This window comes from Stegostoma tigrinum, chromosome 6 (assembly GCF_030684315.1).
Source record: "Stegostoma tigrinum isolate sSteTig4 chromosome 6, sSteTig4.hap1, whole genome shotgun sequence".
NCBI classification, from domain to species: Eukaryota; Metazoa; Chordata; class Chondrichthyes; order Orectolobiformes; family Stegostomatidae; genus Stegostoma; species Stegostoma tigrinum.
The window spans coordinates 109463234-109489786 of record NC_081359.1 but is presented as its reverse complement, the minus strand read 5'-3'; the positions used below and the strand labels follow the sequence as shown (position 1 = coordinate 109489786).

General features: G+C 48.0%; 1 protein-coding gene across 5 annotated transcripts in view; it reads left to right on the top strand.

Annotated features, from left to right (window-relative positions):
• Positions 1-26553, top strand: part of LOC132209780 (autophagy-related protein 16-1-like) — a 164965-nt gene that overhangs the window by 130920 nt on the left and 7492 nt on the right. For all 5 annotated transcript variants that reach the window (XM_059646850.1, XM_059646849.1, XM_059646848.1 and 2 more), the window contains 6 exons: positions 2424-2494; positions 3711-3782; positions 11910-12030; positions 15644-15749; positions 20976-21125; positions 21838-21885. In XM_059646850.1, the coding sequence (XP_059502833.1) occupies positions 2424-2494; positions 3711-3782; positions 11910-12030; positions 15644-15749; positions 20976-21125; positions 21838-21885 (568 nt within the window). The remainder of the gene's footprint in view (positions 1-2423; positions 2495-3710; positions 3783-11909; positions 12031-15643; positions 15750-20975; positions 21126-21837; positions 21886-26553) is intronic.

The following is a 26553-nucleotide window of genomic DNA, read 5'->3' as shown; positions in this document are numbered from 1 at the left end:
CATTAGGTTAGCTTTTGATGCCAGATTTTTACTGAATTCAAATTTCACCATTTTCCAGGGCAGGTTTCAAACCAGTGTCCTCAGACACTGCCGGGGTGGCACGGTGGCTCAGCGGTTAGCACTGCAGCCTCACAGCACTAAGAACCCGGGTTCGATTCCAGCCTCGGGTGACTGTCTGTGTGGAGTTTGCACATTCTCCCTGTGTCTGTGTGGGTTTCCTCCGGGTGCCCCGGTTTCCTCCCACAGTCCAAAGATGTGCAGGTTAGGTGGATCAGCCATGTTAAATTGCCCGTAGTGTTCAGGGATGTGTGGGTTATAGGGGAATGGGTCTGGGTGGGATGCTTCAAGGGGCGGTGTGGACTCGTTGGGTCGAATGGCTTGTTTCCTCACTGTAGGGAATCTAATCTAAAAAAACTGCACCTGGGCTTCTCGATTACTAGTCAAGAGCCATTACCAGTATACCACGGCCGTCCCTGACTGGAAACAGTAATGAATCCTAAACGATATTGGAATTTTTTTTCCCTTTTTATACATTCACGGGATGAGGGCGTCGCTGGCTAGGGCAGCATTTATTGCCCATCCCAAATTGCCCTGAGGGAAGTTCAGAGCCAACCACATTGCTGTTGATCTGGAGTCACATGTAGGCCAGACCAGGTAAAGATGGCAGTTTCCTTCTCTAAAGGGCATTAGTGAACCAGATGGGTTTTTCTGACAGTCGACAATGGATTCACGGTCGTCATTAGACTCTTAATTCCAGATATTTATTGAATTCAAATTCCACCACTTGCCGTGGTGGGATTCGAACCCGGGTCCCCAGAATATCATTTGGGTCTCTGCATTAACATTCCAGTGATAATTCCACTAGGCCATTGCCTATCATTTTCATTTTCCCCAGTGAAGTTGTAACAATTGAGATCCTTCTCTTTTAACCTGCTGAATGATCTACTTTGGAAATCAATTGATGGATTAAGTCAAAATGTTAAATTACTCATGGGAGATGCACATGGTTGTAGAGGAGGGGGCGCAGAGGAGATTCACCAGGCTGCTGCCTGGTGTGGAGCATTTCAGCGATGAAGAGAGGCTTATTAGGTGTGGATTGTTTTCTTCAGAGCAGAGAAGGTTGCAGCCTGACCTGACAGAGGTGTATAAGGTTATGAGGGGCATGGACAGGGGGGATAGAAAGCAGCTGTTCGAAGGGTCAATAATAAGGGAGCACAATTTTGATGCAAAAGGCAGGATGTTTAGAGGGGATGTGAGGAAACATTTTCTCACCCAGAGGGTGGTGCGAGTCTTCAATGCACTGCCTAGGAAAACCTCACAACATTTAAGGAGCAACACTTCTGAGGAAGGGTCTAGGCCCGAAACGTCAGACTTCCTGTTCCTCTGATGCTACTTGGCCTGCTGTGTTCATCCAGCTCCACACCGTGTTATCTCTTATTTAGGGAGCACTGTTAGGCAGAAACAAAAGTGGACGGTACCGGAGAAATTCAGCATCTGTGGAGAGAGGAACAGAGTAATCATTTTGAGAGCAGTGAACCTTGACAAAGGTTTATGAACTCAAAGTTATTAGTCACTCTACAGATGTTTGCCAGACCTCTTGAGTTTCTCCCACAATATCTACTTTTCTTTCTGATTTCCAGCATCTGCAGTTCTTCATATTTATTTACCATTAATAGACAGTAGGTGCAGGAGTAGGCCATTCGACCCTTCATTATGATCATGTCGAAGTTCGGGTTTGAGTTCTATGTGTTTATTAATAGCGTGCTTTTTGGAGTGCCAGGCTTGTAGGAATTCCCGTGCCTGTCTCTGCTTAGCTTGTCCCAGGATATGGGACTTGACCGGATGGATGCAGAAATGTTGTTTCCCCTTGTGGGAGACTCTAGGACTAGAGGGCATCATCTCTTGATAAGGGGTTTCACATTTATGATAGAGACGAGAATGAATCTCTTCTCTCAAAGGGTAATAAATCCGCAGAATTCCCTACGGAATTCCTCTGAGAGAAGAGCCTCCTCCTCATCCCAGTCTTAAATCGGATCAATGCTTTGTCATTAAGTATATTCAAGGTTGAGAGAGACAGCATTTTAATCAGTGAGGGAATCAAGGCAGGAGAGTGGAGTTGAGGATTATCAGATTAGCTGTGATCTCATTCAGTGGCAGAGCAGATTTGCTGGGCTGAATGGCCTATTTCAGCTTGTATGTCTTGTTGTCCTATGCTTTGATATTTCTTACGCATTGTCCTGATGAATGCAAGAAAAAAGGCATTTTTTTCAGCAATGCTTGATTTCACTGCATGAAAGGCGCTATGTAAGTGCAGGTCAGTTTGTTTTTGCTGTTGGAATGGACAATGGCTCAGTTCATTTTGGTTGCAGAGGTGGCAAGGTTTTGATTTTCGCTCACTATGTCTGTCCAATTTTGTCCAACAGGGATGCTTCAGACAGTGAAAACTCTGGAAGGGAGCAACGATGGAGTGACCAGCATTGAGTTTGACCCCTCGGTGAGTGAAGGGGACCCTCGAATATGGGGGCCGGAGTGATGCTTCGTAATGCCACTAATGGGTGTCAGACCTTGGAAAGATTGGTGTTCGTCAGGAGGGAGGGGGTGAGGGAATCTATATGTGGCATTGGCCCCCCTCCCTCACCGCTGCCAAAACTAATCCCTTCTGATAGATTCACAGCAAAGAAGCAGGCTGTCCAGCCCATCTTGTCCTCTTTGAAAGGCCTGTACCCCTCCTGCTGCCGCTCCCTGTGATATCATCAATTGTCCATCCATCAACTGGCTCTCCAATTCCTTTAGTAAATTGAGATAAAGTATAATGGGGATAAATGTGAGGTTATCCACTTTGTTAGGGAACACATTAAATAAGATTACTATCTAAATAGCAGTAGGTTGGGAAGAGGGCTTGCAATGAGAGCTGGGTGTCCCTTGTACGCCAGTCACTGAAAGTAAGTGTGCACATGCTGTAGCCAGCAAAGGAGGAAATTGGTACGTTGGCCTTCGAAGTGAGAGGAGTTGAGTTATCTAGGATTTGAGTAGGAATGTCTTGCTGCAATTATACAGGGCTTTGGGGAGGCAACGCCTGCAGTATTGTGCGCAGTTTTGTCCTCCTCACCTGAGGAAGGATGTTCTGGTGATAGAAGGTTTGCAACAAAGGTTTACCAGATGATTCCTGGGACAGCAGGACAGACTTATAAGCAGAGACTGGATTGGTTAGGATTGTATCCTTGGGAGTTTAGAAGGACGAGGGAACATCACAAAGAAATCTATAAAATTCCAACAAGACTAAGGTTAAAAGCAAGAAGAATGTTCCCAAAGACTGGGGAGCCCAGAACCGGGGGTGGTGGGGGGGGAGTCACAGTCTAAGGAGATGGGGTGGGCCATTTAGGACTGAGATGAGGAGAAATATCTTCTCCCAGCGACTCGGGGCTTTGGAATTCTCTATCACAGAAAGCAGTTGAGGCTATTTTCCACAAGAAGTTAGATATGACATCTTGGGCGTAAAGGGGTCAAAGGGTTTGGAGAGAAAGTAAGAACGTGGTATGAGTTGGATGGTCAGACATGCTCCTATTGAACGGCAGGGCAAATTTGATGGGCTGAATGTCCTTCTCCCACTCCTGTTTGCTTTGTTCCTATTTAGCCTCAGATCCGCAGCAGTTGTAACATAGCAGTGATCTGATTTATATCATTTTCTCTTTCTCTTACCTTCCCTGTAGGGTCTACAGCTCTTAGCTGGATCTTATGACAACACTGCGCGCCTGTGGAGTCTGAAGGACTGTGAGCTGAAGGTGCGTCTGAGCAGAATTTCCTTTTGTGTTTGAAATCTTGGTGCATTGTCGGGTTTTCCAAGCCCCTGTTACATGGGAATTTGTACCAGGGTTCAGACTTGAGTAGGATACTGACAATACTAGCAAAGGCGTGGGATTACAAAATTCTCAACCCGGTTCTGTTGAGCTACATTTCAAAATCACAACCAGCATAATGACTGACCTCTTGTGTCCCTACACAACAGGGACTGCTGAGGTTTCCCAGGCCGGTTAGGGATGGGTAATGAATGCTGGCCGAACCAGAGATGCCTACAAAAAATCGATGGGCAGCTCAGCGGTTAGCACCGCTGCCTCACAGCGCGTGGGACCCAGGTTCGATTCCACCCTCGGGCGACTGTCTGTGCGGAGTTTGCACTTTCTCCCTGTGTCTGTGTGAGTTTCCTCCGGGTGCTCCGGTTTCCTCCCACAGTCCAAAGGTGTGCAGGCTAGGTGGATTGGCCGTGCTATAGTGTTCAGGGATGTGCAGGCTGGGTGGGTTAGACATTGGAAATGCAGGGTTACAGGTATAGGGTAGGGGGTTGGGCCTGGGTGGGATGCTCTTCAGAGGGTTGGTGTGGACTGGATGGGTTGAATGGCCTGCTTCCACACCGTCAGGATCTTACGAAGATTAGAACTGGAAGCAGGAGCAGACCATTTAGCCCCTCGAGTCTGCTCCACCATTCAACACCGTCGTGGCTGATCTCATCTCCAAAAAACAACTATTAAAAAAACAAACACACACTGTGTAGTTGTTGAACATTTAAATAATGTACAGGACCTATCATTGAACCGTGAAACTTACAAACTTCAATTCAATCGTACCCTTGTTTTGCAGGTGAATATATCAGAGGTCTCATGTGGTTCAGTGGTAGGGTTCTTACCTCTGTGCCAGGAGAGGTGTGTATTAACACCTCTGACCAAGTTGACTTTTAAAAACAATCTATAACTGAGCATTGTGGTGTAGCTGCAATGTTATTGGGCACAGTCGGTACTCGCAGTTTGTGAAACATCAAATCAGTGAATAAAATGGAATTGAAAGCCTCCTTCACTTATGGTTACCATGGCAACTGCCATCATCAATGGAATAGAAAGCCAGATTAATGGTGACTGTGAACCTGGTGTCAATTGTTGTAAAAACAAACGCATCCTTTCACTGATAATGGGAACTGCAGATGCTGGAGAATCCGAGATAACAAGGTGTAGAGCTGGATGAACACAGCAGGCCAAGCAGCATCTTAGGGTTAGGAAGGCTGACCTTTTGGGCCTAGACCCTTCATCTAGGCCCGAAACCAAAACGTCAGCTTTTCTGCTGCTAAGGTGCTGCTTGGCCTGCTGTGTTCATCCAGCCCCACGCTTTGTTACCTCACATCCTCTTCACTAATGTCCTTTAGGGAAGGAAACCAGTTAAACAATAAAACTAAGAGCAGGCCACTTAGCTAATTGGACCTACTGTGCTATTAAAAATAATCATGGCTGATCATCCAACTCGGTACTACATTCTCACTTTCTCTCTCTCTGTGCCCCTTGATGCCTTTAGATTCGGAAAACATTATCCATCTTTTTCTTGAATGCAATCACTAACGTGGCCTCCACATCCTTCTGCGGTAGAGTATTCCACAGGTTCAATCATAAAATCCTTATGTGTGAGGGCAGGCCATTCGGCCCATCAAGTCCATATCTCCCCTCTGAAGAGCATTGCACTCAGACGCACCCTGCATTTCCAAAGTCTAATCCACCCAACCCGCACATCCCCGCACACTGTAGGGCAATTTAGCATGGGCAGTCCACCCTAAACTGCACATCTTTGGACTGTGGGCGGAAACCGGAGCACCCGGAGGAAACCCACGCAAAACGGGGAGAGTGTGCAAACTCTACACAGACACCCGAGGGTTGAATTAAACCCGGGTCGCTACAGCCGTGAGGTGCTTCAGCAGAGGCTAGACAGCACTGAAGATGTCAGCCAGAAGGGGGACAAAACGTTCGCAGGAAAACCAATCAGCTCAGCAAACCAAGCAACAACTCCAGGCAGCAGTGCTAACCACTGAGCCATAGTGCTGTAGCCATCAGTGTTCATGAGCAAATGAGCATGGCTGTCCACCCAGGAACTTCCATGTCACTGGTCATAGCTTCTGTGGCTCATTTTGTGTCTGATGAACCTCAGCCTGCAGTCACATCTCCAATCTCTCATCTGGCAGGCGTGCCTGGGAGCTTGCATCAATCCATGATCTTGGGATCATTAGTATTCCTTTCTCTGGTTTCTTTTCCATACTACTACTTCTCGAAGAATTGTATCCCTTCATACAGGAGCTTTCTCCAACTCGGTTCTTTCTGAATAGCGGTGTCCCATGTGTTGACATCCAGAACATAGAACATAGAACAATACAGCGCAGGACGGGCCCTTCGGCCCTCGATGTTGCACCGACCTGTGAACTAATCTAAGCCCATCCCCCACACTAACCCATCATTATCCCATATGCTTATCCAAGGACTGTTTAAATGCCCCTAATGTGACTGAGTTAACTACATTGGCAGGCAGGGCGTTCCACACCCTTACCACTCTGAGTAAAGAACCTGCCTCTGACATCTGTCTTAAATCTATCATCCCTCAATTTGTAGCCATGCCCCCTCGTACAAGCTGACATCATCCTAGGAAAAAGATTCTCACTGTCCACCCTATCTCATCCTCTGATCATTGTCTATTAAATCCACTCTTAGCTTCCTTCTCTCCAACGAGAACAGACCCAAGTCCCTCAGCCTTTCTTCCTAAGGCCTGCGCTCCAGACTGGGCCATATCCTGGTAAATCTCCTCTGCACCTTTTCCAATGTTTCCACATCCTTCCTGTAATGGGGCGACCAGAGCTGTACGCAATATTCCAAATAAGGCTGCAGTTGCAGCTTGACAACAGGGCTCCGGAACTCAATCCCTCTACCAACAAAACCTAACACACTGTAAGCCTTCTTAACAGCACTATCACCCTGGGTGGCAACTTTCAGGGATCTATGTACATGGACACCAAGATCCTTCTGCACATCCACACCACCAAGAATCTTTCCATTGACCCACTATTCTGCCTTCCTATTATTCTTCCCAAAGTGAATCACCTCACATTTACCTGCATTGAACTCCATTTGCCACCTTTCGGCCCAATTCTGCAGTTTATCCAAGTCTCCCTGCAACCTGCAACATTCTTCCACACTGTCCACCACTCCACCGACTTTCGTGTCATCTGCAAACTTACTAACCCATCCACTAATGCCTGTGTCCAAGTCAATTAGAAAAATGACAAACAGCAGTGGTCCCAAAACAGATCTTTGAGGCACACCACTAGTAACCAGACTCCAGGCTGAATATTTTCCATCAACCACCACTCGTTGCCTTCTTACAGAAAGCCAGTTTCTAATCCAAACTGCTAAATCTCCCTCAATCCCGTGCCTCCGCATTTTCTCCAATAACCTAACATCTGGAACCTTATCAAAGGCTTTAGTGAAGTCCGTGTACACCACGTCAACTGCCCTTCCCTCATCCACATGCTTGGTCACCTCCTCAAAAGACTCAGAGGTTCGTGAGATACGACCTGCCCTTGACGAATCCATGTTGACTATCTGTGTTCCATTTCTTGAGGGAAGCCTTCCGAGAATCTTTGAGATGCTTCCATTGTTCTCCTCTCTTTCAGTTGCCATCCTTGAGCTGGGTGAAGATGATTTGCTTTGGTAATTGGAAATCAGTCACGCTGAGTCGGTGACTGGTCCAGCAGAGTTGGTTTTGGATGATTGTAGCCTTGATGCAGGTGTAAATGGCTCCTTTGAGGACATTGTTGTTAGTACGTCTCTCTTCCCGACCGATGCAGAGAAGCCATTACAAGCAGCATTGATGGTACTTCTCCAGGGACTTGAGGTGCCATCAATACATAGTCCAAATTTTGGAGCTGGGTAAAATTGTCAGAAGGATGACTGCCTCATCCAGATTGATCTTGGTATTAGTATGGATGTCATGGCCATCGAAGACACTCAGCATTGGGAAACCAAAGGCTCTTGCAGTTTGGATGTAATGTTGAACGAGGTGAGCGGTGTCTCCTCAAGTTTCACCCATGTTTGGGAAGATTTCTCTGTTGATCTTAGTGGAAGGACAGATAGGAACATGCCCTGAAATGGGTTGCTGAAAGGCAGGTAAATTCAAAGTGGAGGATATCCAAGAGGCCAGAATTAGAGTAGGGAGATTTTTGAGGGTTGTGAGGTTGAAAGAGGTTACAGAGATATGGAGTGATGAGGCCGTGAAGAGGTTCGATAACAAGGAGAACTTGAAAGCATTCCTTCAAATTGGACCATGTAAATCAGTGGTTCACTAATGACTTGATTTAACATGATTTATTGTCATCGCATGTCCCTAAGTGTAGTGAAAATCTTTGTTCTGTGAGCAGTACAGGCAGATAAACAGGACATACAAATCATAGGGTGCTTAGAAAGAGAGAGGTATACAGGTTACAGCTGCACAGGAGATGCACAAAGCAAGATTAACATCAGCAAGATCAACATTATCTGAAGTTCTGAAAGGTCCATTCAGCAGTCCAATAACAGTGGGGAAGAAGCTGTTCTGAAATCTGTTGGAGCGTGTGATCAGGCTTTTGTATCTTCTGCCTGATGGAAGAGGTTGTAGGAGATCAATACCGGGGTGTGATGGGTCCTTGATGATGTTGGCAGCCTTTCTGCGGCAGTGAGCCGTGTAAATAGAGTCCATGGATGGAAAGTAAGATAACAAAGTATGGACCTGGATGTACACAGCAGGCCAAGCAGCATCTCAGAAGCACAAAAGCTGACGTTTCGGGCCTAGACCCTTCAGCAGAGAGGGATGGAATGGAAAGTTGGCTTCTGCGATGGTCTGGGCTGTGCACACCACCGCCTGTAGTTTCTTATGGTCCTGGGCAGAGCAGTTGACATACCAGGCTGTTATGCACCCAGACAGTATGCTTTCAGTGGTTGCATCTGTAGGTGTTGGCGAGGGACCTCATGGACATGCCAAATCTCCTGAGCTGCCTAAGAAGATGTGTTGTGCCTTTTTGACCGTTGCATCTACATAGGAAGTCCAGGACAAATTGTTAGTTATCGTCACACCTCAGAACTTGATGCTCTTGACCCTCTCCAGCTCTGTTGACATAGATAGGGGCATGTTCTCGTCCTTTCATCATGAAGACCATGATCAGTTCTTTTGTTTTGCTGACACTGAGAAAAGTTGTTATCTTTGCGTCACGACACCGAGCCCTCTATCTGCTTCCTGTGTTCTGACTTATCATTGTTTGATATCGGGCCTACCAAGATAGTGTCATCAAAATGTCCTTTAGAGAAGGAAATCTGCCGTCCCTACGTGGTCTGGCTGACACATGACCCCAGACTCTCAGCTGTGTGGGTGCCTCTGAAATGATAGAGTGAGATACTCTAGTTGTAAGATAACAAGGTGCAGAACTAAATGAACACAGCAGGCAAAAGAGCATCAGAGGAGCAGGAAGGCTGACGTTTCAGAGATAATGGGAACTGCAGATGCTGGAGATTCCAAGATAATAAAATGTGAGGCTGGATGAACACAGCAGGCCAAGCAGCATCTCAGGAGCACAAAAGCTGACGTTTCGGGCCTAGACCCTTCATCAGAGAGGGGGATGGGGGGAGGGAACTGGAATAAATAGGGAGAGAGGGGGAGGCGGACCGAAGATGGAGAGTAAAGAAGATAGGTGGAGAGGGTGTAGGTGGGGAGGTAGGGAGGGGATAGGTCAGTCCAGGGAAGACGGACAGGTCAAGGAGGTGGGATGAGGTTAGTAGGTAGCTGGGGGTGCGGCTTGGGGTGGGAGGAAGGGATGGGTGAGAGGAAGAACCGGTTCGGGAGGCAGAGACAGGTTGGACTGGTTTTGGGATGCAGTGGGTGGGGGGGAAGAGCTGGGCTGGTTGTGTGGTGCAGTGGGGGGAGGGGATGAACTGGGCTGGTTGAGGGATGCAGTGGGGGAAGGGGAGATTTTGAAACTGGTGAAGTCCACATTGATACCATATGGCTGCAGGGTTCCCAGGCGGAATATGAGTTGCTGTTCCTGCAACCTTCGGGTGGCATCATTGTGGCAGTGCAGGAGGCCCATGATGGACATGTCATCAAGAGAATGGGAGGGGGAGTGGAAATGTAAATACAACGCATTATCCTCCGACACTTCCGCCATTTACAATCCGACCCCACCACCCAAGACATTTTTCCATCCCCACCCCTGTCTGCTTTCCGGAGAGACCACTCTCTCCGTGACTCCCTTGTTCGCTCCACACTGCCCTCCAACCCCACCACACCCGGCACCTTCCCCTGCAACCGCAGGAAATGCTACACTTGTCCCCACACCTCCTCCCTCACCCCCATCCCAGGCCCCAAGATGACATTCCACATTAAGCAGAGGTTCACCTGCACATCTGCCAATGTGGTATACTGCATCCACTGTACCCGGTGCGGCTTTCTCTACATTGGGGAAACCAAGCGGAGGCTTGGGGACCGCTTTGCAGAACACCTCCGCTCAGTTCGCAACAAACAACTGCACCTCCCAGTCGCAAACCATTTCCACTCCCCCTCCCATTCTCTTGATGACATGTCCATCATGGGCCTCCTGCACTGCCACAATGATGCCACCCGAAGGTTGCAGGAACAGCAACTCATATTCCGCCTGGGAACCCTGCAGCCATATGGTATCAATGTGGACTTCACCAGTTTCAAAATCTCCCCTTCCCCCACTGCATCCCTCAACCAGCCCAGTTCATCCCCTCCCCCCACTGCACCACACAACCAGCCCAGCTCTTCCCCCCCACCCACTGCATCCCAAAACCAGTCCAACCTGTCTCTGCCTCCCGAACCGGTTCTTCCTCTCACCCATCCCTTCCTCCCACCCCAAGCCGCACCCCCAGCTACCTACTAACCTCATCCCACCTCCTTGACCTGTCCGTCTTCCCTGGACTGACCTATCCCCTCCCTACCTCCCCACCTACACCCTCTCCACCTATCTTCTTTACTCTCCATCTTCGGTCCGCCTCCCCCTCTCTCCCTATTTATTCCAGTTCCCTCCCCCCATCCCCCTCTCTGATGAAGGGTCTAGGCCCGAAACGTCAGCTTTTGTGCTCCTGAGATGCTGCTTGGCCTGCTGTGTTCATCCAGCCTCACATTTTATTATCTAGGCTGACGTTTCAAGCCATTTTCTGAAGAAGGGTCTAAGCCTGAAACGTCAGCTTTCCTGCTCCTCTGATGCTGCTTGGCCTGCTGTGTTCATCCAGCTCTGCACCTTGCTATCTCAGATTCTCCAGCATCTGCAGTTCCTCCTATCCCTATTCCAGTTGTAAGACTTGTTACAAAGTCTGAAAGTACTGTGGCTGTCCCTATAGCACATGGACTGCAGCGATTCAAGAAGGAAGCTCACCACCACCTGCTCAAAAGGCAGCTAGGGGATGGCCAATAAAAGATGGCCCAGCCAGTGACGTCTACATCCTGGAAATTAATTTTTAAAAAGTGAGCATGTGATCACCTGAGTAAAAGGTGGAACTGATAACTGGACCTAATAGTAGCGAGCCCTGGCCTGTTTGGAGAGTGGCTCAGTGATATCTGAGATGTTTAGTCAATTTAATGTTGCCATTACTTCAATGTCCAGTATTGACAGAAAACAGATCTGTGAACTGTTCGAGCTGAGGGTGATGAGGCAGTTCAGCCCATTGTGTCTATACTAGCTCACTGGACGAATTTAAATTCCATCACCAGCAGCCATGGTGAGATTTGGATCAACATCTCTCGAACATTAGCCTGAGCCCCTGGTGCAGTGCAATTGCATCAATATCCCTCACAATTCAAAGGAAACAGACTTTGAGATAAATAAGGAGGGAAGGATGGAGTTGAGGATTATCAGATCCAGCAATGACCCTCATTGAATGGTCACGCAGATTCAGTGTACTGAATAGCCGACTTCTGCTCCCACATCTTATGGTCTTATTATGTCCATGTAATCTTTAATGGGTTTTGTTTTTAGTTTCTCTCTTTTTTTTTGTATTTGATTGTATTCCTCAGTTTTGCCATTTTACACTTTCTTCTTCTGCTTCGTATTTTCTCCACAGCACACTTTGTCAGGTCACAGTGCAAAAGTCACAGCGGCAAAGTTCAAGTTTTATTGTCGAGAAGCTGTCACAGGAAGCCACGACAGGACAATCAAAGTCTGGGACCTGAGCAAAGCTGCCTGTGAGTAAGTTCACATTATTCCTGCTTCTACGTAGAGGGTCAGCCTGCTCCTTAGCTATTATACTGAGCTGCTGTCTCACTTTCCTTAGCTATCTGATTATTAACGGCCGCCCCCCCCCACCAGAGTATTGTACAGCTGCAACATGACCTCATGGCTCCGAAACGCATTCCCTTTATCAATAAAACCTAACACACTGTACACCTTCTTAACAACCCTATCAACCTGGGTGGCAACTTTCAGGGATCTATACACATGGACACTAAGAGCTCTCTGCTCATCCACACTACCAAGAATCTTAACATTAGCCCAGTACTCTGTATTCCTGTTACTCCTTCCAAAGTGAATCACCTCAAGGAGGGAAGGTCTTATGAGGAAAGGCTGAGGAACTTGAGGCTGTTTTCGTTAGAGAGAAGAATGATAAGAGGTGACCTAATAGAGACATACAAGATGATCAGAGGAGTAGATAGGGTAGAGAATGAGAGCCTTTTTCCCCTGATGGAGATGGCTGGCACGAGGGGACATGGCTTTAAATTGAGGGGTGATAGATATAGGACAGATGTCAGAGGTAGTTTCTTTACTCAGAATAGTAAGGGCGTGGAATGCCCTGCCTGCAACAGTAGTAGACTCACCAAGTTTAAGGGCATTTAAATGGTCATTGGATAAACATATGGATGATGATGGAATAGTGTAGGTTAGATGGGCTTCAGATCGGTTTCACAGGTCGGCGCAACATCGAGGGCCGAAGGGCCTGTACTGCACTGTAGTGTTCTATGTTCTATGTTCTACGGTGGCTCTCTTCACGTACCTGAATCCTGACTCATTCACTTTGAAACTCCCCCAATTCTTCCACCAACCTCACACCCCACTCCCAGTGTCGGCATTAACACCCTCCATCTGATGTACAGAGCAAGAGTTGATACAACTAACTTTGATTCTTACTCTGTCAAGGAATTAGATATAGTTCCTGGGGTTAAAGGGATCAAAGGGTAGGGGGGAAGATAGCAGGAACAGGGTAGTTGGATGGTCAGCTGTGATCATGTTGAATGGTGGAGCAGGCTGAAAGGGCCAAACTCCCGCTCCAATTTTTTCCTGTCTCCCAGTTATCTTTCTACCCCTCTTCTCTCAATCCTTCCCTGCTTCCATTGCTTCCTATCCTCTCTCTCTCTCTCTCTCTCCCCTCTCTCTCCCTCTCCCCCCTCTCTCTCTCTCCCCTCTCTCTCTCTCACTCTCTCTCTCTCTCTCTCTCTCTCTATCACTCTCCTCTCTCTCTCTCTCTCTCTCTCTCTCTCTCCTCCCTTGTGTGTCTCTCTCTCTCTCTCCTCCCTTCTGTTTGCCTTCCTATTTTTTCTTGCTTCTCCACCTCCACCTCTACAGGCACACAGATATAAGTTGATTGGTGGAAGGATTAGAAAGGAAATGAAGAAAAAAAACCTTTCAGCTAGGGGTGCAGCGTGTCTGAAATTCACTACCCAGTTTGGGGTTGAGGGGAAAATACATCTAAAAGGAACCTGGATTTGCCCCTGAATTGCTAGAAACTGCAAGGGTATGGACCATGGGCTGAGACATGAGATGAGAATGGGCAGTTAGTTTATTCAGTATGATGGGCTGAATGACCTCTTTCTGTGCTGTACCTTTTCTATGTTTCAGACAGCACATAAGAGATTCCTTGTGTGTTTAGTAGTTCCTTTATATGTTTACATTAAAGTGAAGTTATGAGTGGGTGTGTTTTAAATGTGTATTGGTTATAATGCTAGATTTCTGTTAATTCATTCATGGAATGAGGGCGTCACTGGCTAGTCCCAGGATTTATTGTCCATCCCTAGTTGCACCTTCAGGAGGTGTAGTGAGCTGTCTCCTTCAAGTACTGTGCTGTAGGTTGACCCACAATGGCCTTAGGGGGAGAATTCCAGGATTTTGACCCAGTGACACTGAAGGAACAGCGATCTATTTCCAAGTCAGGATGCTAAGAGGCTTGGAACAGAACTTAGAGGGATTATTGTTCCCATATATCTGTTGCCTTCCACATGGGAGTGGCCATGGGTTTGGAGGTGCTGCCTGAGGATCTTTGGTGAATTTCTGCAGAGCATCTTGTGAATAGTACACACTGCTGTGGCTGAGCGTCGGTGGTGGAGGGAGTGGGATGTTTGTGGATGTGGTGCCAATCAAGCGGCTGCTTTGTCCTGGATGGTGTCAAGCTTCAGGAGTTTTGTTGGAGCTGCAGCCTCTTGTGACCATGTTCAGTAATTTATGCCTCAATGTAATTTAACAAAAAATAAATTCTTTTGAGCAGGACCAAACGCCGTGTGTTGTGTGTGTGTGTGTGTGTGTGTTGTGTGTGTGTGTGTGTATACTCATGAAGGAGGTAGGAAGCCATGCTGATAAAAAGGAAGTCATATCCACTTGGGACCCAGGTAACTGAATGTCAACAAAAAAATGATATCTTTGTTAATATTCTTGAGATTCCCACTTGAAGCTGTTGCTGTTGGCTCATGTGAGATGTTCTTGAGTGGAGCCAATAGATTACTGTTTGATAACAGTGACGAAAACAAGACAGATAAACGGAGCAAAAATCGGCTGCAATCTAATTAAATTGTAGAACATGCTGTCGGGTCTGAATGGCCAACCCCGCTTGTTAATTAATGGTACTGAAAAGGTCAATGTTGGTGACTGTTTTACGCTGTACTCAGTCTGAAGATGTCATACAGTCTTAAGTCATGGAATAGTAGGGATCAACGCAACAGAAAAGGAACTTTGGTCCATCAGCTGTGCCCTAGTCAAAACAGCTCGCTGACTACTCTAATAACATTTCCCACCACTTGGCCCAGAGCCTTGTGTACCTTGGCATCACGTTACAAATACTACTTCAATGTTTTGAGGGTTTCTGCCTCTACTGCCCTTAGAGTCAGTGAGCTCCAGTTTCCCACCACCCTCTGGGAGAAGTAGTCCTACCTGCTCCAGAGGTGTGTGACACTGTGATTGGAAATGTCTCTGAGAAACTGTGTATTTCACTGACCAGTTGTTTTGGGCTATTATGGCACAGTGGTAGTGGATCGGAATGTAGCATGGCTTCGAGTCCCACCTGCTCCCGAGATGTGTCGTACCATCCCTGTACAGGTTGATTAAAAGTAAATGCAGATTGCTGGCCACAGTCTCACCGAGCCATTAGCTTGTAAGGGTTGGTTCTACACTGCATCCAACTCCCCTGTCATTTCCTCCCTCCCAGATGGCCATGATTTTTATTGAAACTGTGAATGAATAATCCAGTACCTTATCCCAGTCACGTAGATCCGAGCTCAGAGCAAGTTGTCTGCAATCCATTATCTCATGTATAAATCATCTGAACTTTTCCCATTAGACTGCAGCCTGCAGTTTAATCATAATCTCAACATCCATTAGTCTGAAGTCTAGAAGTGATAACGAGTTCCTGGCATTCCCAGGAAAGCCATTTATATTTTGTGGGATCTAGATGGAAGGTTTCAATCTTGCAGCTGACAACAACTCAGGAGAGATTAAAACCCATCAGGACTCGAGTGTGTTTGAGGTAGAGTTTTAGTTCACAATTTGGATTTTTTCTCATCAATCTGTTTCTCTTCCCTGTTGTTGTTGCTCCAGGTGTTAGTTCAATCGCTCTCCCGTCTCGCTGCAGTGACATCGTTTGCTCAGACCACCTCATCATTAGCGGTCACTTTGATGAGAAAGTTCGCCTGTGGGATTCGAGGTGAGGCCAATTTGCAATGGGCTCTCAGTGAGCGAGGGACTTCTGATCAAAATAAACTCACTGAACCCCATCAAAATCCAACCCCTCGCAATGAAGGGCTAACGTGCTTTCTGACAGGGCACTGGGAGGTTGGTGGCATAGTGGTACCATCACTGCACTGGCAATCATTAGAATCCCTACAGTGTGGAAGCGGGCAGTTTGGCCCATCAGATTCACACTGACCCTGTAAAGACCATTCAACCCAGACCCACCCCCCTTACCCTATCCCTGTAACCCTGCATTTCCCATGGCTAATCCACCCTAACCTGCACGTCTTTGGACTGTGGGAGGAAACCAGAGCACCTGGAGGAAACCCACGCAGACACGGGGAGAATGTGCAAACTCCACGTGGACAGTTGCCTGAGGCGGGAATCAAACCTGGGTCCTTGGCACTGTGAGGCCGCAGTGTTAACCACTGAGCCACCGTGTTACCATGAGATCCTGAGATTTCCTAATACTCTGGGAATGTGGGTTCAAATCCCACTTTGGTAATTGGGGAGAATTTGAATTCAAATCATAAGTCTGCAATTGAAAGCTACTGTCTGTGACAGTGACCACTTCAACTGTTATCAATTGTTGTAAAAACCCATCTGGTTCACTAATGCTCTTTAGTGACTGAAATCTGCTGTCTTTACCCTGTATGCACCACATGTGACTCCAAACCCACAGCAATGTGGGTGACCCTTACAGGTGCTCTGACATGGCTGCGTAAGGCACTCAGTTTGTGGGCAGTTCAGGATTTGTAATAAATGCTGGGCATGCTTGACGAGTGAAGAAAGAGCAGTCTCGCTGTACCACAAAGCATATTGAGGTTTGTCACATGCAGCATAGGAAACGAGAGAGCCAATTTGTGCACAGCCAGCTCTGACGAACAACGATGTCATCTGTTTTTATTAGTGATCCTGATGGAAGGTTAAATATTATCTGCAGGAAAATGGAGAGAATTGCCCACCTTTCCTTCAAGTTGATCATCAGGGTCCACCAGTAGATTTTTGTAAATCGACTTCAGAGGTCAGATGGGGCCTTTGTTTAAAGTCATCCTCCGCTACCCAGCTGACCCTCCGACAGTGCGGCGCCCCTCCCCCCCCCCGCCTCGGCGCTGACCCTCCGACAGCGCGGCGGTCCCTTGTCAGGTTCGTTTTCGGAGACACTCACGGCCTTGATGCAATAACAAGACACTGCCCTGTTTAGAAAAACAAAATCCTTTATTACAGAGCAAGTACAAGCTGTGGAGAATCACTGTACTTAACCCGGCACAGAATGCAGAGTCTCGTAAGTAATTCTCCCCGAGCAGCGGACAGTCCCTACTTTTTATACGTTACTAAGTGCATAATACATAAAACAATTTCATATCTCACAATGACATGGTACATGAAACAATTACTACAACAGACAAAGACAGGATACAAAACAATTATTACATCAAAAACATAAAAGACCAGGATATAGTATCGATCGTTCGTGAAATGGCTGCTAATGGCAGGAGGTGATTTCAAATTGCCAACGTGACAGAATGTAACTTCAAGTTGCTGAAGTGTCTGGCTTTAACAAAAGTCAGTGCCCTGGCCCCTTTGTCAGAGACAGAAGTTACATACTTCAGAAGTCTCACACTTTTACAAATGCTCTTCACTTAACCTTATTTGAGACAGTTTCCACATGCCCCCCCGTGCAGGAAGATAAAGATTTGCACAATTTACCTCTAATTCTATTCAGGAAGGAAGCTTAAGGCAGTGTCTGCATACCGATGTGTAGGAAGGTAAGGAGTTACAAAGTTTTACACCTAATTTCTAGTTGGGCAGGAAGTTTTAAGACAGTGATAATAAAATGTGAAGCTGAAACACAGCAGGCCCAGCAGCATCTCGGGAGCACAAAAGCTGACGTTTTGGGCCTAGACCCTTCATCAGAGAGGGGGATGGGGTGAGGGTTCTGGAATAAATAGGGAGAGAGGGGGAGGCGGACTGAAGATGGAGAGAAAAGAAGATAGGTGGAGAGGAGAGTATAAGTGGGGGAGGTAGGGAGGGGATAGGTCAGTCCAGGGAAGACGGACAGGTCAAGGAGGTGGGATGAGGTTAGCAGGTAGGAGATGGAGGTGTGGCTTGGGGTGGGAGGAAGGGATGGGTGAGAGGAAGAACAGGTTAGGGAGGCCGAGACAGGCTGGACTGGTTTTGGGATGCAGTGGGTGGAGGGGAAGAGCTGGGCTGGTTGTGTGATGCAGTGGGGGGAGGGGACGAACTGGGCTGGTTTTGGGATGCGGTGGGGGAAGGGGAGATTTTGAAGCTGGTGAAGTCCACATTGATACCATTGGGCTGCAGGGTTCCCAAGCAGAATATGAGTTGCAGTTCCTGCAACCTTCGGGTGGCATCATTGTGGCAGTGCAGGAGGCCCATGATGGACATGTCATCAAGAGAATGGGAGGGGGAGTGGAAATGGTTTGCGACTGGGAGGTGCAGTTGTTTGTTGCGAACTGAGCGGAGGTGTTCTGCAAAGCAGTCCCCAAGCCTCCGCTTGGTTTCCCCAATGTAGAGGAAGCCACACCGGGTACAATGGATACAGTATACCACATTGGCAGATGTGCAGGTGAACCTCTGCTTAATATGGAAAGTCATCTTAGGGCCTGGGATAGGGGTGAGGGAGGAGGTGTGGGGGCAGTTGTAGCATTTCCTGCGGTTGCAGGGGAAGGTGCCGGGTGTGGTGGGGTTGGAGGGCAGTGTGGAGCGAACAAGGGAGTCACGGAGAGAGTGGTCTCTCCGGAAAGCAGACAGGGGAGGGGATGGAAAAATGTCTTGGGTGGTGGGGTCGGATAGTAGATGGCGGAAGTGTCGGAGGATGATGCGTTGTATGCGGAGGTTGGTGGGGTGGTGTGTGAGAACGAGGGGGATCCTCTTTGGGCGGTTGTGGCGGGGGCGGGGTGTGAGGGATGTGTTGCGGGAAATGCGGGAGACGCGGTCAAGGGCGTTCTCGATCACTGTGGGGGGGGAAGTTGCGGTCCTGGAAGAACTTTGACATCTGGGATGTGTAGGAGTGGAATGCCTCATCGTGGGAGCAGATGCGGCGGAGGCGAAGGAATTGGGACTAGGGGATGGAATTTTTGCAGGAGGGTTGGTGGGAGGAGGTGTATTCTAGGTAGCTGTGGGAGTCGGTGGGCTTGAAATGGACATCAGTTACAAGCTGGTTGCCTGAGATGGAGACTGAGAGGTCCAGGATGGTGAGGGATGTGCTGGAGATGGCCCAGGTGAACTGAAGGTTAGGGTGGAAGGTGTTGGTGAAGTGGATGAACTGTTCGAGCTCCTCTGTGGAGCAATAGGCGGCGCCGATACAGTCATCAATGTAATGGAGGAAGAGGTGGGGTTTGGGGCCTGTGTAGGTGCGGAAGAGGGACTGTTCCACGTAACCTACAAAGAGGCAGGCATAGCTGGGGCCCATGCGGGTGCCCATGGCCACCCCCTTAGTCTGTAGGAAGTGGGAGGAATCGAAAGAGCAGTTGTTGAGGATGAGGACGAGTTCGGCTAGGCGGATGAGGGTGTCGGTGGAGGGGGACTGGTCGGGCCTGCGGGACAGGAAGAAGCGGAGGGCCTTGAGGCCATCTGCATGCGGAATACAGGTGTATAGGGACTGGACGTCCATGATGAAAATGAGGTGTTGGGGGCCGGGGAATTGGAAGTCCTGGAGGAGGTGGAGCGCGTGGGTGGTGTCACGGACGTAGGTAGGGAGTTCCTGGACCAAAGGGGAGAAAATGGAGTCCAGATAGGTGGAGATGAGTTCGGTGGGGCAGGAACAGGCTGAGACAATGGGTCGACCAGGGCAGGCAGGTTTGTGGATTTTGGGAAGGAGATAGAAACGGGCCGTGCCAGGTGTCTGCATACCTCTGTGTAGGCAGATAAAGGACATTAATTTATAGAGGTATAGAAATCAATGGGACGTTATCCCAATAAAATCTCACTCTCAGCACTGACCTTCAGACCCTGCGGCGCTCCCTCAGCAGTCACCCTCCGACAGTGCGGCGCTCCCTCAGCACTCTCCCTCCGACAGTGCGGTATTCCCAATACCTAACAGAGAGTGTCAGCCTGGATTTGTTACTCAAACCTTCGCAGTGAAACGTAAACACACTTTTCGCTTTCTCCCTGAGCCATAGCTCCATGTCAGTTCTGCTCTTTGCATTCTGCCCTCTCAACCCCCTTGCACGTTCCCTTTTTGTTTTCAGGAGAGTTTGTGAAAAATTTACTCATGGGATATGCATGCCACTGGCTGGCCAGCATTTATTGCCCTTGAGAAGGTGGGGGTGAGCTGCCTTCTTGAAGTGCTGCAGTCCACCTGCTGAAGGTTGACTCTTAGGGAGGGAGTACTAGGATTTTGACCCAGTGACTCTGAAGTATCGGCGATATATTTCTAAGTCAAGCTGGTGAATGGCTTGGTGAAGAACTTACAGGAGGTAGCTACATGAATGGGCAAGAAGCAGAGGGATACAGATCCTTGGAAACGGGGCAACCGGTATAGATAGAGGATCTGGATCAGCACAGGCTTGGAGGGCCGAAGGGCCTGTTCCTGCGCTATAATTTTCTTTGTTCTTTGAGGTGGTGTTCCTTTGAATTTGTTGCCATTGACCTTCTAGATGGAAATGGTCATGGGTTTGGAAGGCGCTGTCGAAGGATCTTTGGTGAATTTCTGCAACGCATTTTGTAGATTTGTGCGTAATATTGCTTCTGAGTGTCGGTGGTGGAGGGAGTGGGATGTTTGTGGATGTGATGCCAATCAGGTGGCTGCTGTGTCCTGGATGGTGTCGAGTTTTTGAGTGTTGTTGGGGCTGCACCCATCCAGGCAAGTGGGGAGTATTCCATCACACTCCTGACTTGTGCCTTGTAGATGGTGGGACAGGCTTTTGGGGAGTCAGGAGGTGAGTTACTTGCTACAGGATTCCCAGCTTCTGACCTGATGTTGCATTAAGAACTCACTACCTTCTATATATGTAGCATTGTTTGATGCTTTTTCCTTTGGTGGGATAAGCTTATATTCAGTTCTTAAAGAACGCTTGCAGCCTCTTGTGAATATGTTGCAGTGACTAACAACACAGTGACTAACTGCAAAATTTAACAACTATATCTTCTGCAGCCAGGTTTCATTATGGGATGTTCCTTGACCATTATTATCACTAGCTGGGGTCATAACAGTTATTGGTATTGTTCATTGCAGGTCTGCGATGAAGACTGATGAGATCCCACTGCAGGGAAAAGTGACGTCTTTAGACATTAACTCGGAACGGACCCAGTTACTCAGCTGTTCACGCGACGATCTGCTAAAGGTGGTGGATCTACGGATGAACGAGACCAGGCAGGAGCTCAGGTACACCTAGTTGCCAGACCGCGAAACATGGAGCTCAAACCAACATTAATTTTGGTATTTGCGATAGAAGTCATCAAAGGAACTGGAGAGGCTGTCGGGAAGATTTGCTCAGGCTGTACTAGACTGGAGGCTGCAATCTGCGGTAATGAGGAGGTGATGGCCTTGTGTTGTTAACGCTAAACGATAAATCCAGAGACCCTGGTAATGTTCCGGGAATTTGGCAGATGGTAGAATTTGAATTCAATACAAATCTGGAATTAAGAGTCTAATTGAAGACCATGAAACTATTGTCAGGAAAAACCCATCTCCTTTAGGAAGGGAAATCTGCCATTCTTACCTGGTCTGGCTTACATGTGACTCCAGACCCAGACCAATGTATTTGCCTCTTAACTGCAGTGGGCAGTAAATGCTGGCCTAGCTCCTTGAGTGTTGTTGGAGCTGTGTCTATCCAGGGAAGAGGGGAGTATTCCATCACACTCCTGACTTGTGCCTTGTAGATGGTGGGACAGGCTCCTCATCAGGAGATGAGTTACTCGCTGCAGTATTCCCAGCTTCTGACCGGCTTTTCTGTTAATGTCCTTCTCATTGCCTTCTGTGTATCTCGCTTTGTTTGATTTTATTTTTCTCTTGCGTGATAAGCTTGAGTCTTGAACCTGAGAAAACATAATGAGCGAGTTTCTTACCCATGTCCTTGTTTTGCCTTTCTTTTTAGAGCTGAAGGGTTTAAGTGTGGATCTGATTGGACCAAGGCAATTTTCAGGTGAGCCACAGTCTTGTTGCTCTGTTTTTCTGGTGTTAGTGTGGAGCTGTTTTACGCAAGCCATCAGACTGGTCTTGTGAAACACTGATTGGTATTACTCATAGTTTTCCCAATCCAAGGAAGCACATTATCAGGAACAAAAACAGAAGTTGCCGGAAAAGCTCAGCAGGTCTGGCAACATCTGTGAAGAAACAAGTCGGAGTTAACGTTTCGGGCCCAGTGACCCTTCCTCAGAATTATTGTCAGCATTACTGGCTTTGTTAGGGCACAGAGAAGGGAATGTAGAGCTGCCTAGGCTTGAGGGAAGATGAAGAATGGCTTGCATTTATGTAGCGACCATTTATAACCTCACGGTGTTTCAAAGCACTTTCACTCACATGAAATACTTCTTGAAATATAGTCGCTGTTGTACTGTAGGAAATGCTCACGCACAAAGGACAATGTGATAATTACTGGCTCATCTGTTTCAGGACAAATTGGTGCCCAGGAAGCTGGGGAGAATTGTCCAGTTTTTCCAAATATAACCTCTTGAGAGGGCAGGTAGGAGTCTCGATTTGATGCCTTATCTACTAGATGGCATCTCTGATGGTGCAGTGCATCCTTGGTACCCCACAACTTGTGTCAACTTGAAGTCTTGTACTTAACCTCAACCCTTACAGAGGTCACAGCAGTTCCGTCAAGCTGATTTTTATCAATTTGGCAAGCTGTCCCTGAATCCCGTGTGATCCAACGTTACTAATCCGTCCACCATGTGGATCCTTGACAAAGCTTTTCTAAAATCCATGTCGACAACATCTACTGCTCTGCCATCATCAATCTGTTTGACTATGGCCTCAAAAAACTCAGTCAAGTTTGTGAATCATGACATCCCATGGGTAAAGTTATGCTGACTATCCTTAATCAGTCTTTGCCTCTCCAAATGCATGTAAATCCTGAATGTCAGACTCCCCTCCAACAACTTACCCACCACTGATGTCAAACTCACAGGTCAATAGTTTCCCAGCCTCCCCCTACATCCTTTCTTAAATAAAGGCACGGTATTAGCCACCCTCCAGTCCTCTAGTACCTCACCCATCGATGACACAAATATTTCGGCTAAGAACCCTGGAATTTCTTCCCTACCGTCCCACAACATCCTGGGGGATACACCTGATCAGATCCCAGAGATGTATCCATCTTTATGCTTTTTAAGACCTGTAGCACTTTCTCTTCTGTGGTCTGGATTCTTTTCAAGACACTAATATTTGTTTCCCTGAGTTCCCTAGCTTCCATGTCTTTCTCCACAGTAAAATCTAACGCGAAATATTCATTTAACATTTCTCCCATCTCTCATGATTCCACACATAGATGACTTTGTTGACCTTCAAGGGGCTCTATTCTCTCCCTAGGTGTTCTTTTGCTCTTAATGTGCTTGTAAAATCACTTTTTTGGATTATCCTGACTCTTACCTGCCGAGGCTATCTCCTATCCCGTTTCAGCCCTCCTGATTTCCCTCTTAAGAATATCCCTTACACCTCTTATACACTTCAAGAGATTGTCCTTGAGAAGGTGATGGTGAGCTGTTTCCTTGAGCTGCTGCAGTCCATGTGTTGCAGGCACTATGCTCTTCAGGGGAGGGAGTTCCAGGACTTTGGCAGAGGCACAATGAAGGAACATAATATATTTCCTACTTGGGATCCTGAGTTACCTGAAGATGATGTCTCAGGAGGCTTCGTGAGTAGCTATGGTGTTTCTTATAGATGAACACACCGTTGCCACTGTGCATTGGAACTGGAGGTGATAGAGTGACCGAGTGTGGCACCAATCCAGTGGGTACTTTGTTCTGGCTGGCTTTGAGTTTCTCGAGTTTTACTGGCGCTGCTGTCATCCAGGAAAGTTGAAAGTATTCCATCACATTCCTGACATGTGCCTTGTGAACAAGCTTTGGGGATTTTTTATGGCTTTTGAAACCTGAGTTACTACTGGGTTGTAATTGTGATAGGTTTACGCATACACAAGATGCCAAAATACCATCTCTGGCACCATGGAAACCATTCTTCGTTAAAAGCCACTCCTCAACAGATCAATAAAAATCAGATTTGGGTTTCAGTGTTTATCTTGCCATTTACAACAATGGAAGCCAACCAGATTCTGCCCGCTTGGTGCTGTATCTTGCTCCCTGGATGACCATGATGTTCTATCATTTCACAACACTGAACCACTCTGCTTCTTACCCTCACAAACCTCCTTCGCTCCCCCGTCCCCCACTACCATTTGGTGACGCATCACTCCTTTGCAAGGTCTTCCTTCGACTGAATGGTTCTGACTCCCTCCTGGCTTGCCCTAAAGATGGAGAAATTGGAAATTTATTTAAGTTTTTTCCTGTTGAGTCAAAGCCAGCATTTTTGCCCATCCCGAATCACCCTTGATCTGAGTGACTGGCCAGGGCTAGATCAGAGGGCAATTGAGGGTCTTCACCTGAGCCACAGAAATGTTATGGTACAGAAGGAGGCCATTTGGCCCATCCATGCTTGCACAGGCTCTGACCATTGGAACTTAGTGTCAGCCTCCGTCTAGAGTCACATGTAGGAGAGGCTGGCGAAGGAATTCTTCCTAAAAGAAGGCTAAAGAAGCAAGGTCATTGGGGTCATTTAAGAGACTGCTGGACATGCATATGGTCACAGAAATTTGAGGGTGCATCCATGAGGATCAATGGTCGGCACAACATTGTGGGCTGAAGGGCCTGTTCTGTGCTGTACTGTTCTATGTTCTATGTTCTATGTTCTAAAAGGACTGCCCAGGTGAGCAGATAGGTGGCAAATAATTTCAATGCAAAAAATGATGAAGGGATGCATTTGAAAAAGTCAAACGAGGCAAAGGAACGCACCATTAATGGGAGAATATTGAGAGGTGTAGAGGCGCCCCAGAGTGAATGTCACAGAATCCTTGAGGGTGGCAGGGTAGATTGATAAGGTGGTTCAGAAGGCAAAGGGAATCATTTCCTTTGTTTTCTGAGGTATAGGAAGCTGGGTTGGGGTGGGGATATGTGTTTGTAGGGTGGGGTGCTGGAAGTGAGCCACATTGGCCACCAATCCCCCCCACCTCACCAGCTTGCCATAGTCTTTCTGCAGCCCCACACTGCCCTCCTCACTGTTAACAATTCTTCCAAAGTTTAGTGTCATCCACAAACTTTGAAATTGTCCCCTGCACAGCAAGATCCAGGTTATAAATCAGGACAAGCAAGGCTTTCAACACTGACCCCTGGGGAACTTCACGATAAATGATCCTCCAGCCTGAAAAATACCAATTGACGATGACTCTCTGTTTCCTCAGCTGGCATGGTGTCACAGTGTTACACATTATTACACATGGTATCACACTGTTACTATCCTTTTTTTTACCATGACCTCTGTATTTCTTCACAAGGCTGTTGTGTGGCACTATATCAAACACCTTCTAGAAATCCCTGCACACATCAGCTGCATTGCCCACAATAACCCTCTCTTTTACCTTTTCAGAAAACTCCAGAAACACAATTTCTGCTTTCTAATCGACCCAGCATTTCTCCATGTGCTTACTCATTCTGCCCTTCAAAAGCTTCCAGACCATTGAACAAGGTGGTAATGTTTGGAATTCTCCTGCCTTCTGGCACCTCCGTCACATGTAGGGAAAACTGGAAGTTTCTTGCTTGGGCCTCTGCAATTTCCACACTCACTTCATTATCCTTGGATGCAGGGCATCTGGCCCTGGCGTTTTCAGTGTTAAGTCCCAACAATCTACCTGAGACTCACTCTACGTCATTCTAAACCTTTCTAGTGATTGAGTTTCCTCCTCTATCACTGTGGCCGGACTGATATCTTGCACTTCTGGAATGGCAGCTACAAATTAACCAAGTAACATGTGGACTGTGCCCAAGTGTAAATGATCATTTAGTCTCTGATCAGTGTTAGTCCTCCCTTAACCACTGCCTTACTGTTTCAACACTAACAGAAAACTGTGGGAGACTCTTTTTATGTTGGGTACGAGGCTTCTGTCATCTGAAAGACAACCTCTCTGACAATGCAGCACTCCCTCAGCACTGACCCTCCGACGGTGCGGGGCTCCCTCAGCACTGACCCTCCGACAGTGCGGGGCTCCCTCAGCACTGACCCTCCGACGGTGCGGGGCTCCCTCAGCACTGACCCTCCGACGGTGCGGGGCTCCCTCAGCACTGACCCTCCGACGGTGCGGGGCTCCCCCAGCAACTGACCCTCCGACGGTGCGGGGCTCCCCCAGCAACTGACCCACCGACGGTGCGGGGCTCCCCCAGCAACTGACCCTCCGACGGTGCGGGGCTCCCCCAGCAACTGACCCTCCGACGGTGCGGGGCTCCCCCAGCAACTGACCCTCCGACGGTGCGGGGCTCCCCCAGCAACTGACCCTCCGACGGTGCGGGGCTCCCCCAGCAACTGACCCTCCGACGGTGCGGGGCTCCCCCAGCAACTGACCCTCCGACGGTGCGGGGCTCCCCCAGCAACTGACCCTCCGACGGTGCGGGGCTCCCCCAGCAACTGACCCTCCGACGGTGCGGGGCTCCCCCAGCAACTGACCCTCCGACGGTGCGGGGCTCCCCCAGCAACTGACCCTCCGACGGTGCGGGGCTCCCCCAGCAACTGACCCTCCGACAGTGCGGCGGTCCCTGAGAGCTGG